Below are 12,856 nucleotides of genomic sequence, written 5' to 3' on the forward strand. Positions count from 1 at the left end.
GTTGGACAAAAAACACGTCTAAATTCTTATGTTGCGCGTGTGTTAGACAAAGACAGGAAATCACCGCCACCAATCCCCTTAACTAATATAATATTACGATACATCGCTGTGAGTGTGCAAAATAATTGTTCACCTAGGTACCTAATCTAAGATCACTCGTCTAGTCATTGCCGTATTTTGAACGTGTTTTTAGGGTTGGGTAACCTATAGGGAAACTCACGAACAGATAATTAAGATCAATACATTTTCTTATTGAGATACAACATAATATTAAATTATTATAATATTATATGCCCTTGAAAGTGATAATCTATTTTTTAAATATTATATTTTTTATGATTATGGGATGATTAAAATGTTCTATATGGAAATAGTAGTTGGTGATCATAATATTAACAAATATACGCAAAAATTATGTTTACGAGAAAATATCGTAACGGTAACATTTTTCGGCTACAAAACAACAACTACTACAGTATACTTAATTCGCATAATCGTATCTATAATAATATATGTCTACAATGTACATGTACTCTACACTCTACATAGCGAACTATTGGAAATGGTAATTGTATTCAGACATCTATACCTACGTTTAATTCTTGCCCTCTTTGATTTATTCTAAGGTTGTTGGTTGTTCGCTCCCTGGCAGACATACTTACCAGCGTTCACTAGTCTGCCAGGCCCGATGTCGTTGATGTATTATTATGTTTTATTTATGTCAATAAACGATGGGGGCCGGAGGAGAAGTAATGCTAACGTGGTTCCTCCACCGTCCCTCAATTAACTCGAAAAAAAAAAGAAAAGGTTGTTGGTTGTTTAATGTTAATTTACTATCTAAAAATTGTATAGGTAATTCAGTGGTTTTCAACCTGTGTGTCACGACACCCAGGGGCGTCGTCGGTTATTATCAAATGAGCCACGTTCGAAAACTAAAAAAAAATTGTAATAATTTATAGTTTTTGTTATCTACTTTTCGCTGCCATGTAAGTCTGCATGCCCTATACATGTTGTACGCACTTGGGTATGTGAGAGATAGATGGGCCGATCGACAGATTTCGTCATTGAATAAAGTTGGATTGAATAATGTAAATTAATTGTTTGTTTTAAATTTGCGTATGGGAGCCGTACATTTGATTTAAAAATCAAAAGGAGCCATGGACCCAAAAAGGTTGAAAACCACTGGTATAATTATTGAATTATTTAAATACAAATATTCTTATTTACATAATATGTGTAGAGTCATTCATTTTTTTTAATTTGAAATTCTGATAAATAGAAACTTACCTACCTAATCTAAAACATATACTAGCCACTAAGTTAATAAACAAGATATGTAAGATAAATAACTGTCAATGGGCTATTAACAAACTATGTTCGTAAATAACAAAATTTGTTCTTGTTTTAATAAATTACATTTTTTTTTAAATGTATATAGGTAGGTACTTAATCATTTTTATTTTAAAAACAAAAAAAAAAATATTTGAATAAAATATTATAATGTGTTATAAAGGTAGTTTATTACACCAGTCACTTATTTATATTACACTTCATATATATCAACCAAACAATTATAATTTTCCTGTACTATATCACTATATCGATTCTGAGATAAGTACCTACCTACCTACAAAAAAAAAAAAAAATAAAGAATAAAAAAACAGGTAAGTGGATGTCGCTCTGCTGTACAATAGGTTAAAAGTGGGTCATTGTATAATGGATTGTATTAAACTTAAATTCAATGATATAATATCATTGTATAAGAAAAACGATTCTGAACGGAGACGGTTTGTCAGTCAAGATATTTTATATTCTTATTATTTATTATAATATCATATAAGTTGAATTAATATTATAATATTATTATGTTTTATTCGTTTCTACTTTCTATGGTAATAAACAGAGCGTTAGAAATTAAAATCCCATTTTTAGCGGTTTTTCGTAATTTTTCGGTGGTTTTTCCCATGAAATTAAATAACTATTGATAAAATCGAAAAATAGTCTCTCTAAAGTACCATCTTGATCCAATTTTCTAAAAGATAAGGTACTATATGTTGAAATCGAAGTACTCTTTCTCGTAGACATTTTGAAAAAATATATAAAAAATAAATAAAAAATAAAAAAATAAACACCATTGTAAAACCACTAGCTTCCACGCTCCGCTCAGAATCTAAAAGAACCTAAAAGTTATAGATATTAGTTTATATACAGTATTTTGCATTTAATCAAATATATTACCTAGGTTCAAAAATATTTTATTAATTTTAATATAGTCCTTTACACGATACATCATTAGATTTAGATATACATAATGTGTACATTAGACATACATATGATAGTACATAAGATATGTACTGTTAAATGTATTCAATTTAAATATTGAACTCAATTATAATAGTTTAAATATTTTTTTCCAAAATAACGACAAGGCAATTTCAGAAAAGTAGGATTTTTAAAATGAAATTTCGAGTTAAAATAAAATATTTAGTAGGCATAGGTATTAAATATTAAGATTGACAGAATAGGTGAACGTTAAATTGAAGTAAATGTGAGATTCGAATATAAAATGGTCTTAATGTAAAATACATTTATCAAAAACTTTTAAAAGTTTGTACCTAATCTTTTACATATAATTTATTAGCTAAATATTGAAAATATGTAGCTCATCTGCAATCAATAATGTGAAAAATAAGGGTAGGTAGTGCCATTAGTTTGATTTGCATATATTTACAAAACTTTGTTGGTATATTATTTATTATATAATATATCTATAAAAGAACTTTTCCTGATTCATCATCGCCTAGCCAGAACTGCTGTAGCAATGAATATACAATTTGGTCAGTAGTTTCGTTTTATGATGTAGAGTTCCATTAAGAAAGGGCTTTTCAAAATTCTCATTTTAAAAAGATCCTCGAACAAGGTTTTTGAGATTCATAGAGGAAGTTCAAATTTTTTGAAGATTAAAACAGTTCCTACCTAAAAGTAAAAATTAGTACTTAAATATATATTTTTTTTGTGTATTAATGGTTGACATTGGTTGCTTGGGCAGATGAGATAAAATCTGACGTCTTGTATTATACTTTTTAGAGTTGTACCCAGAAACAACTATTTTTAATAAATCAAGATGATCTAATAAATAATAATTATTATGATTATAATATTAATAATAGAACTGAAATAAAGGCAATAACTACAACTTACAAGTAATATAAAAACTAATCAAATAAAAGTTATAACACAAACAAAACGGCAAACGGGGATAAGCTGAGTTATTCAGCTAGTAATATTTATAATTAATATTATACGTATCATACATTTATACCCAATACCTATACGTATACGTGTAGTATATTGACTATTCGGCTATTACTATTACTATTGTAGGTATTGTAATAGCCTATTGCAGGTAAACATTTTTTGTTGTTTTTTTTTGTATTTTATAAACCAACTATAAAAAAAAAAAAGCGGGTAAGTGCGGGTAACACTGGATAAGTTAAATTTGAATTCAATACAATTATTGTACATATATGACAAATGATTTTTTCTAAAACTGGTTTTGCGACCCTCTAAAGTACTAACTAGATTCACTTTCTGAACAGAAAAGATGCTGTTGAAAAAAATCAAAGCATTTTTATTGTCCCAAAAGGTAATGACAGACACACACAAAAAAAAAAAAAACATCATTGTAAAATCAATACATTTATCACTCCGCTTAGAATCTAAAATATTTTATGTTAGTTCCATATTACTATTCTAATTTAAGATACGTGTTACCATTGATTATAATTACTAGTATTTATAATCAATGATATTACGTATATATCAAGTATTTTTAGGCGCATATTATAACACGCATTATATATTATTTTAATTGTTCTAAGAATTATTTACAATTTATATAATATAATAATATTTTCAAGCTAATAACCTAGTAGTTAATGCTGTAACATGCAAAAAAAAAAATTTTAATATTGTGAAAAAAGTATAGAAATTAAAATAACGAGAAGTGAAATATGTATTATTAAACCATTTTAAATATGTAGGTAAATTAATATATATTTTTTTAAATTTAAATTCCAAGTATGACGTGATAAAATATTTTACACAGAGAAAAAGATTTTTTCAATCAAGTTCATGCCGGGAATTTAATTTGAAATTCATTGATATTTTGTAAATATTGATTATATTATATTAACTGGTTTTTTAAATGAATTAATACTTACCTATTTGATATATTTATTTTATAATTACTTATTTACTTTTTTTTTTTTACCTATTTTGTCCTTATTTTTAAACTACGTCATTGTTTCTTACAAATATATCATGTGTAACTCACACAAAATATTATTTATACTACCCATAAACCTTATTTAATAATATATAATAATAATTTATCTATAGAACTTCCCGAAATGTTTGGCTTCAAATTATAAGTGCCTATACATTTATTTTTTTTTTTTTTTCATTAACTTAAGCCCGGCAACTATGGCCATTATTTTGTTGTTTTATAGTGGGGGCGGTTGGAATGGTTAGTTGAAACACGTTTTTAGGTTTGGCAGAATTTCAAGTTGGACACCTGTAGGTTTCTGCCATGCCCGATCGGGGGATGGCGGCATCTCGAAGAAAAATTCTTAAGTCCGCTCGGCCACTCCGTCCCTCATATACATTAAATATACATTCTTAAAACAAAAATAAATGTTATGTGAAATCTTGATTTTATTACTTGACAACTTACAGTACCTAAGTAAATAAACATGTAACAATAATACATTTTGTGACTTTGCGTTATGCATATTTCGATACTTAGCAGATTTCTATTGTGTTGATAAATATTGTTAAACTAATATCCAATAGAAAAGTAACCTTAAGAGTTTAATTAAAATTAATATATCAAATACATGACTAATATGAATAAATGAACTACTAATATGCTAAACTTTAACTAAATTATTTTTCAGGCGAATACTCCATTCTTTATCTTTTTGTCAGATATAAATTTGGATGGAACGAAATCGATTACAGTCTCTACGCTGCATACAAAATGACTGGGATACTTATTGGTAATATTACTAATATTATTTAGACAAAATAACACAAGACAAAAGCCATCACACGGTGATGTTGGTGTATATTTTGTGATATGCGCTATTGGAGAAAAATCTCCTAGAATTATTTTTTGTTGTTGCAAGTTCAATCGCAATTAATTTCTGTATTAATGAAATTCGAAAGTTATTAGAACCTAACGCAAACAGTCGAAATTCGAAATACCCACGTTGAACTGTACATATACCGATTTCGTCATTAATATCGTTTTGAGTTTAAAAACAATATTTGTTCATGTGGAAATGCATTGGCGTATTTAATAGTGTATACGATATTTTCGATTTTTCGCGGTACCTATCTATAATACACGTACCTATAACCTACAAACCTAACTAAATAAATCAATTCGTAAAATGTATTTCCGGCTAAAACATAGATAGCTGAAAACTATTATTGACATGCTTATAATTTGAGCGTGTGTAAATATCCTGTTACATGACGTAATAATGATGATATTGTGTTTATTTTAATTAAACAACAATTACTATAGTATTAAACATTTTTTTGTACTTAATTTTGACCAAAATAGTATACTAGTTTGACATCTATATTGTCTAGGAATCATGGGTTCTCTTTTAATGTAATTTTTGTAACCCACATATAATGTTGGGTTTTTCTAAGAAATTAAATCATTTCGATGTTTGTAAAAATAAAAATTAATTGAGAAGTATAATATTTTTATAGGCCATTTTGGTGGGTGTTTAAAATCGAAAGCAACGATAAATCAATAAATTTACTAAAAGCTTCGAGGAGAATATAAAACTGGCTATAATAATAATAGTAGGTTTACGCGTCACATTAGCTACATGGTTATATTTCTTAAATTTGTCAAAAATAATTAGAAAATTCATAAAAAAAAAACATTTAAAAATAATAATCTGTGCTTAATTTCCAATCTGAGAAGGCAAGTCAATGTAACATAGGAAACTTTTGAACTTTTAGTAGATAAAAAAAGTTTAAATCAATATCATCATTATTTTGTACTATATTGTATAGGTATATTATAATATATAATTATAATTTAAAGTGTTTAAACCATTATTTCATTAAAGGTAGGTACATCGTACATTTCAGAGATTCTACATATTACAATTGTACAATTACTCCTACCTATATGAATAATAAATTAACAATGTTTTATTTCTTTGAATCAAAAATTACAACTTTATACCGTCATAACAATCATAAATCATCATAGTTGTGAGATACCGCGAGGTCGAGCTCATTGCAAATATATAAGTATAGTCATCCGTTTCAGATTTAGAGCGTGAAGACAATCTCATACCGGCTACATAATTTACATAATCGGTATGTTATGTTTAAAAAATTGGGTTACTTACAATTTGTATATACTACTCTTCCCTCAACCTTTCCTTTTCAAAGCATTCTAGAAAGTGATATATTGACACGAAGGTTGATATTTAAAGGACGAAAATTATTATAGATTAACAGTTTTATATAGATATTAATAGGTAGTTAAATATTTATCAACTTATAATTCCAAACCAACGTTATGAACAGATGAACATTAACCTACAAACCATAAAAAGTAAGATGAATGTACAGTGCACACGCATGTTATATAATATTTATATTATATATGTTACAGGTACTATACATTTTGTCTTGAACTAAAACATAATCTTGAAAGTTGAAACTGTAACAAACCATTAATGACATAATATCAAAAATAAAATATAAATAACATATAATTTAAATGAAAATTGAATACATCATATGAAATAGTTAACAGTAAATATTTATTATGTGTATTATTTTATTTACAGGGACTATTTTAGCTATATGGTTAATGAGTGTAAAACTGAAAATGCACGACGCAGCAATAGGATTTATCGGCAGCAGTTTCGACTTAATCGCTGCCGTGTGTTATAGTTTTGTCACCCAACCTTGGCAGCTGTATGCAGGTTGGTCATTCACCAAAATCGATAATTTTCTAATGATAAATCGAAAATTAAGATTTTTATGTACGATTTCACGTGTAATTTAAAATTTCAGTGCCAGTGATAGACATTTTCCACGGTGCAGCGTTTACAGTTAGTACTTCGATGGCGTCAAAACTCGTCGATAACAGTGAACTAGGTAAATGCTGTTATTATAATAAGTGTCAACAATAAACTTCTCGAATTTATAATTATTTTATTTAAGATAATTTGATATAGGTACGCTACTCGAGAGTAGGTATATAAAATCGTTTTTCAAATATAATTTAGAATGTCAAACATTGTGAGACAACGGCAAACTATGTCAATGATAATATTTCATTAAATTATTATTCAAAATTATAATAGTATTATTATAACATAAACACTTATAAGGCGCACCTACGTAATTTTTATACTTTTTTTTTTAGCGCAACTCAATTCTGTTCGCGGTATGCTGGAAACGCTCGCTCCAATTATTATTTATCCGTTATATAATCAATTATATAAGCTCACATTTGAAACACTACCGGGAGCTTTTTTCCTGTTGACTGCGGTTATTACTGTTCCAGTTGTCATACTATTCGGGTAAATAAAATGTTATGATATTCCACGCAACTTTACAATATTATGCTCTATATATATAAATTATAAGGTATATAGAATCGTGTTTTTCAAATTTTTAAACTATAGTATGTACTTTTTCGTTTACAATGTGTACAGTGTGTGCATTATTAAATCCATAGAGCAGTTCATAATATGCATTGTAATCAATTTTGATGTACTTTAGCTATTACCCATATAAAAAAAAATAGATTTATAAATAGTGAGTATGCAGGGTATGTAACCCTTTTCAATGCTTTAATGAATAGAAAAATCGTAAAACATTTAATTGTAATTAAATACTGCAAAATCAAGAATAAGTAGGTACGTGGTATAGAAATAATTGAAGTTATTTCTCGTTAAAATATATAAATTGCCACGAATAACCATTCATATTTTTCAAAAATATTTGAATTGATTTTTTATTGGAACTGTAACATACAATTATAATTTAAATGTGCATGCATTTTTAAATTCTGAGCGAAGCAATGAATGTATTGATTTTACAATGATATTGGTATGTTTTTTTTTATTTGTGTCTGTGTACACGATAAGCAGTCGATATAATGCTTAGATTTTCAACTTCAGTATCTTGTTCGGTGGGAAAGTGAATCTAGTTGGTGCATTTGGGAGGTCGAAATTAAGGATAATCGGGAATTTTTACGCATTATCGGTTTTTGACAAATTCGTTTTTTGTTTTTGTCGTACCTCTAATACTAATGACTGTAGATATATGAAATTTTCACTGAACATTTATATTAGTATTTTCTATACATGATAAAATATACAAAATATTAAAAATCCTTCATCACAGTTTTTTTTTATAAGCATTTAAAGTTCAAATCTTGACAAAATACGGAAAAATCATTAAAATTAGCAAATTATTTTGAGTTGATAATTCATAAAAAATTTTTTTTTTAAATGTAAGATTTGAAAATGTAATAGAAGATTCCTTATAAGTTTGTCTAGTTTCATAAGAAAAAAAATATCTATCGGAAATTCAAATTAAATTTATATGAGCGTTTGAAGGTCATATTTTTAAAAATTTTTGACTTGTTTTGAGCTGTTAACGGGCAATTTCAAATTTAAATTTTTTTAGTTTTTTTTTTCTATAAATATCAATAAAATGTTATTTTTCGGGCCAAAAAAACCAAAAATGTAATACAAAACTTCTGATATATTTCTTAAATAGCAATTGAAAAATAGACCTTTTTTTTTTTTTATAAGTATTTAAAATTCAAATTTTGACAACATTTATCAAATTTAAAATTTAAAAATGATTCTGTAGTTAAAAATATATAAAATGTTCAGCTTTTATAGCAAAGGATTGAAAACTTACAACAAGGTTCCACATAAGTATGTTATTCCGTAACCAAAAAATCTCAAAAATATAAATTACAGTTTTTTTTTATAGTTATTTTATGTTTAAATTTGGAGGAAATTAAGTATTAAAAAACCAAGAATAACGATTTTAGTTATTTTATTTTAATTTTATAATATTAATTCAACTTACCGGCTACCGTATTAATAAGTAAACAATATAAATATAATATAATATATCCACACTGACAAACCGTCACCGCTCAGAATCGTTTTTCGTATACAATGATATTATTTCATAGAATTCAAATACCATCCATTATACAGTGACCAACTTGCAACCTACTGTAAAGCAGAGCGACATTCACTTTTTTTTAAACTATGCAACAGTTTGTATAGTGATAATATTTTATCATAGATAGTAGAAACTATATATTATAAATACAATTTGGAATTTGGTGGGAGGATAATATATTGTAATAAAATTGTTTTACATTTTCTAAAAGTCTTTGCAACGGTAATAATAATATATAAACAGTAGTGACTAGTGAGAATTCGTTCGACGAAATTAAGTGGTTTTGGTGCAAAGTATAGGTATAGGTATTTCAGGTCTGACTTTTAATTTGATTTTGATTGTTATTATGGTTGGCTGTTGGTCAATATTGACTTTATCTGGACGTGTGAGCTTATAAGGCTATAAAATACAAACAAAACATTCGGTATTTTCTATGGCTTCTAATTTGATTTTATAAGAAAATTTTACTACTTATGCTAATATTGTATTATATTTAATATGCGTTGCAGTTGGTATAACTGCACAAAATTATTTTTTTCGATGTTCCAAACACACAATAATTGATTTAAAATTGTTTTTTACTGTGTAGCCACTAGTCCCCAATTTTAGTAATCTATAATAAAGATTGATACATACATTTTGTTTTAAAAAGTTCATCTTTATATTTTAAATTATAACTTGTAGGTAAATATATAAATAATAAATAAAACAATATTCACAGTAAATTTTGAAAAAAAATTGTGAAAAAGAAAAAAACTCTTTTAAATCTACCATAGATATTTTCCAAATATAAGTACTTTATTGATTAATTATAATTCAATATTATATAACTGTTACATAATACGTCATATTTACTACGATAATTATATTGTAATAGCATTACAATAATTGAATAATAATACATGCCAAATCAGCTATGATTTCTATAATGTAGATACCTACCTAGGTAATTAAAATTATAAGATTGTTATGTTAAATATTAAAATATATAACAATAAATAAGCCAACAAAAAATGAAAACCCATTGAAAATTCAAATTTATATAATATAACTGCGATGAGGCTCTGTATTATTTATTTAGTATTGTTTAGCATAATTTATTTATTTATACCTGATAAATAAATTGTAAATGTAAAGAATATTTTTTTATGATCTTTGTTTATACAAATATACGATACGTGTGTTTGTATTTTAAAATTGATTAGCTGAGCTATACGAATGGCCACGGTGCCACAACCCTCCATAATTATAAGTATTATTATACAGTAAACATACGAAATGTAATATTAGGCTTTACCACCTAAGACTACTATTATTATTGTGTTTCATGTTTTTACTGCTTATTAGTTATTCATCGTTGAATGTTGCCAACTAAGACGGTATTATTCAGGGTGTAACAATATTACTTTGCATTATTTTCAGGTTGACATACAAAGCCGATCAAAAAGACAACATATTTAAAAATAATGAAGATGATGGTGTAGCACAAAAAAATAAAGACGAATGTAATAATACTGTCAAAAAAGAATCGATTAAAACTATAGATTCGGTTTGACATCACCCATGTGTAAACGAATATGATGTAACAATATGGTGAATATTATTCACACTTCGCAGCATATTTATTTATTATTATGTTATAAACCTACCTACCTACCTACCTACCTACCTATGATATAGATATTAAACATAACTTTACTCACATTACCCTTATTGTACAATCTAAATTATATTTATGTAAAATAGCCTCTGTAATAAATTGTACCATATTTAATACCACATTTGCTTATATTGTAATGTAAAATGTAATGCAAATTAATACGAAATCGTAAATCCTTATAAGTTTAGTGTAAAATGTAAATAGTATAAGATGGATGTGTAGATACAACATTTTATGATGTATTAATGATGTCTAATTTTTGATTGTTTCTAATTCGATCCATCTAATAGAGATTTTAATTTTTGTTTTGTATACATGTTTTTATATGAATAAGTTTCTAAGTTCAATGTAACTATACCTATAATAATAGGAAACGTTTTATAGATCCTCAACTAGTATTAAGTATATTGAATAAATGTATAGAATAATAATTATATTTGATAATTTGATATCATAGTAAGCTATATGCAATTACCTATGTTATTGTAGGTAATAGCCAATCGGTATTCGGTATATTGGTACCTATGCCAGCTACCACATGCAGACATGCTAATACAAGTTATTGAAAACGTTTTTTCAACCAAAGATTCTATCTTTCGATTCATCATACTATAATTTATGTTAAATGAAAATAATGTTTTGTTTATGACCAAAATTAAATTGTTTTTATGAAAATAAATTGAACTTTTAAAAGAATATTTTTTCTTGTTCTTTTGAAAGTGAAGTAAATATTACAATATATCTTCACTTCATTAGTCTAGACTCTAGAAGACTGTTGATATAATTTTGCCAACATTTTCATAATATTATAGTTTTTACATAATGAGCAACTCGTTGTTAAACATTTAAATATTTGAAAGACATTTATGGAATAAATTATAAAATTATAAATTAAAGAATAATATCACTTTTATTTTAAACAAAATCATAAATAACTTTTAATAAACAAAAAACTTAAAATAATTTATTTTAAAAATATTCAGGTACCTACTGAATAAGATTATAATATAATAAAAGAACATATTATATTATAAGAATAAAATAGTTAATGTAATAAACATGAAGTCAAAACACAATATTAATTATTATATACCTTAATGCTATTCACAAAGCATGTTCACTTCCATTTATTTTGTTTGATAATGTATTAATTGAAATTTCGATTTTTAGAATTTTAGAATTTTAGAATTTTAGAAAGTATGCTTAATTAAGGATAAAATTTTTAAATACTTAGATTTTTGAACCTCTTAAAGAGTGTCCCATTCCTGTGGTGGTACCAGCTTATTTTTTTCATTTGATAATAATTTTATTTTCCTGTAAATTGTAAACAGATGACTTTTTGAAAATTGATGAATCTAAATCGTAATACAAACAACCCGTTTTTATTTAAAAGGGAGGCTATGTGTGATTTCTGAGGGTAAATAAGCCACTCCAGCCTTCTTAAAGTTGAGCTCATGTCCATAATCTATATCCATTGTTCATTAATATATTAATTATCTGCACATTTTAGTTAAAACTTATAAGTACGGCTCGGATTTTGTAGCAAAATAAATCCTTAAAAAAGCATTTTAAGTAGCCAAAAAAAGCCAAAAAAAGCATTTATTAATTTAATTCTAAAAAAGCAAATTTCAATTACACATAAAATTAAATATTAAAAAAGGAATTTACAACCACATATTTAGTCAAGTAACTCTCATTAAAACTCATATTAAACATATAAAACGTGATATTTTTCATCCGAATTTATTTTGACTTCACACAATTAACAAAATATAATATTTCCGTCAGTCATAAGCACATTTTCACCGAATTCTCTTACGATTTTTTTTAATTTTTAACTTTTGGCATTTTGACGATGGGAGAAATTATTTATAACACTATACGTTTATACCTCACTGATTGTCGATTGATATTTGCCGGCCAACTAAAGTATTA

General features: G+C 26.1%; 1 protein-coding gene across 2 annotated transcripts in view; it reads left to right on the forward strand.

The window, feature by feature from the left end:
- The window catches only part of LOC100572522, a 27,203-nt gene extending 15,586 nt beyond the window's left edge, over positions 1-11,617 (forward strand). Inside the window, exons 3-7 of one of the 2 annotated variants that reach the window (XM_003245365.4) lie at positions 4,959-5,060; positions 6,891-7,028; positions 7,120-7,203; positions 7,475-7,631; positions 10,684-11,617. In XM_003245365.4, coding sequence (XP_003245413.1) covers positions 4,959-5,060; positions 6,891-7,028; positions 7,120-7,203; positions 7,475-7,631; positions 10,684-10,816 — 614 coding nt within the window. In that variant the 3' untranslated portion in view covers positions 10,817-11,617. The remainder of the gene's footprint in view (positions 1-4,958; positions 5,061-6,890; positions 7,029-7,119; positions 7,204-7,474; positions 7,632-10,683) is intronic. The other variant, XM_029488175.1, reaches the window with a different exon arrangement.
- Positions 11,618-12,856: the final 1,239 nt, after the last annotated feature.

This window comes from Acyrthosiphon pisum, chromosome A1 (assembly GCF_005508785.2).
Source record: "Acyrthosiphon pisum isolate AL4f chromosome A1, pea_aphid_22Mar2018_4r6ur, whole genome shotgun sequence".
Lineage (NCBI taxonomy): Eukaryota > Metazoa > Arthropoda > Insecta > Hemiptera > Aphididae > Acyrthosiphon > Acyrthosiphon pisum.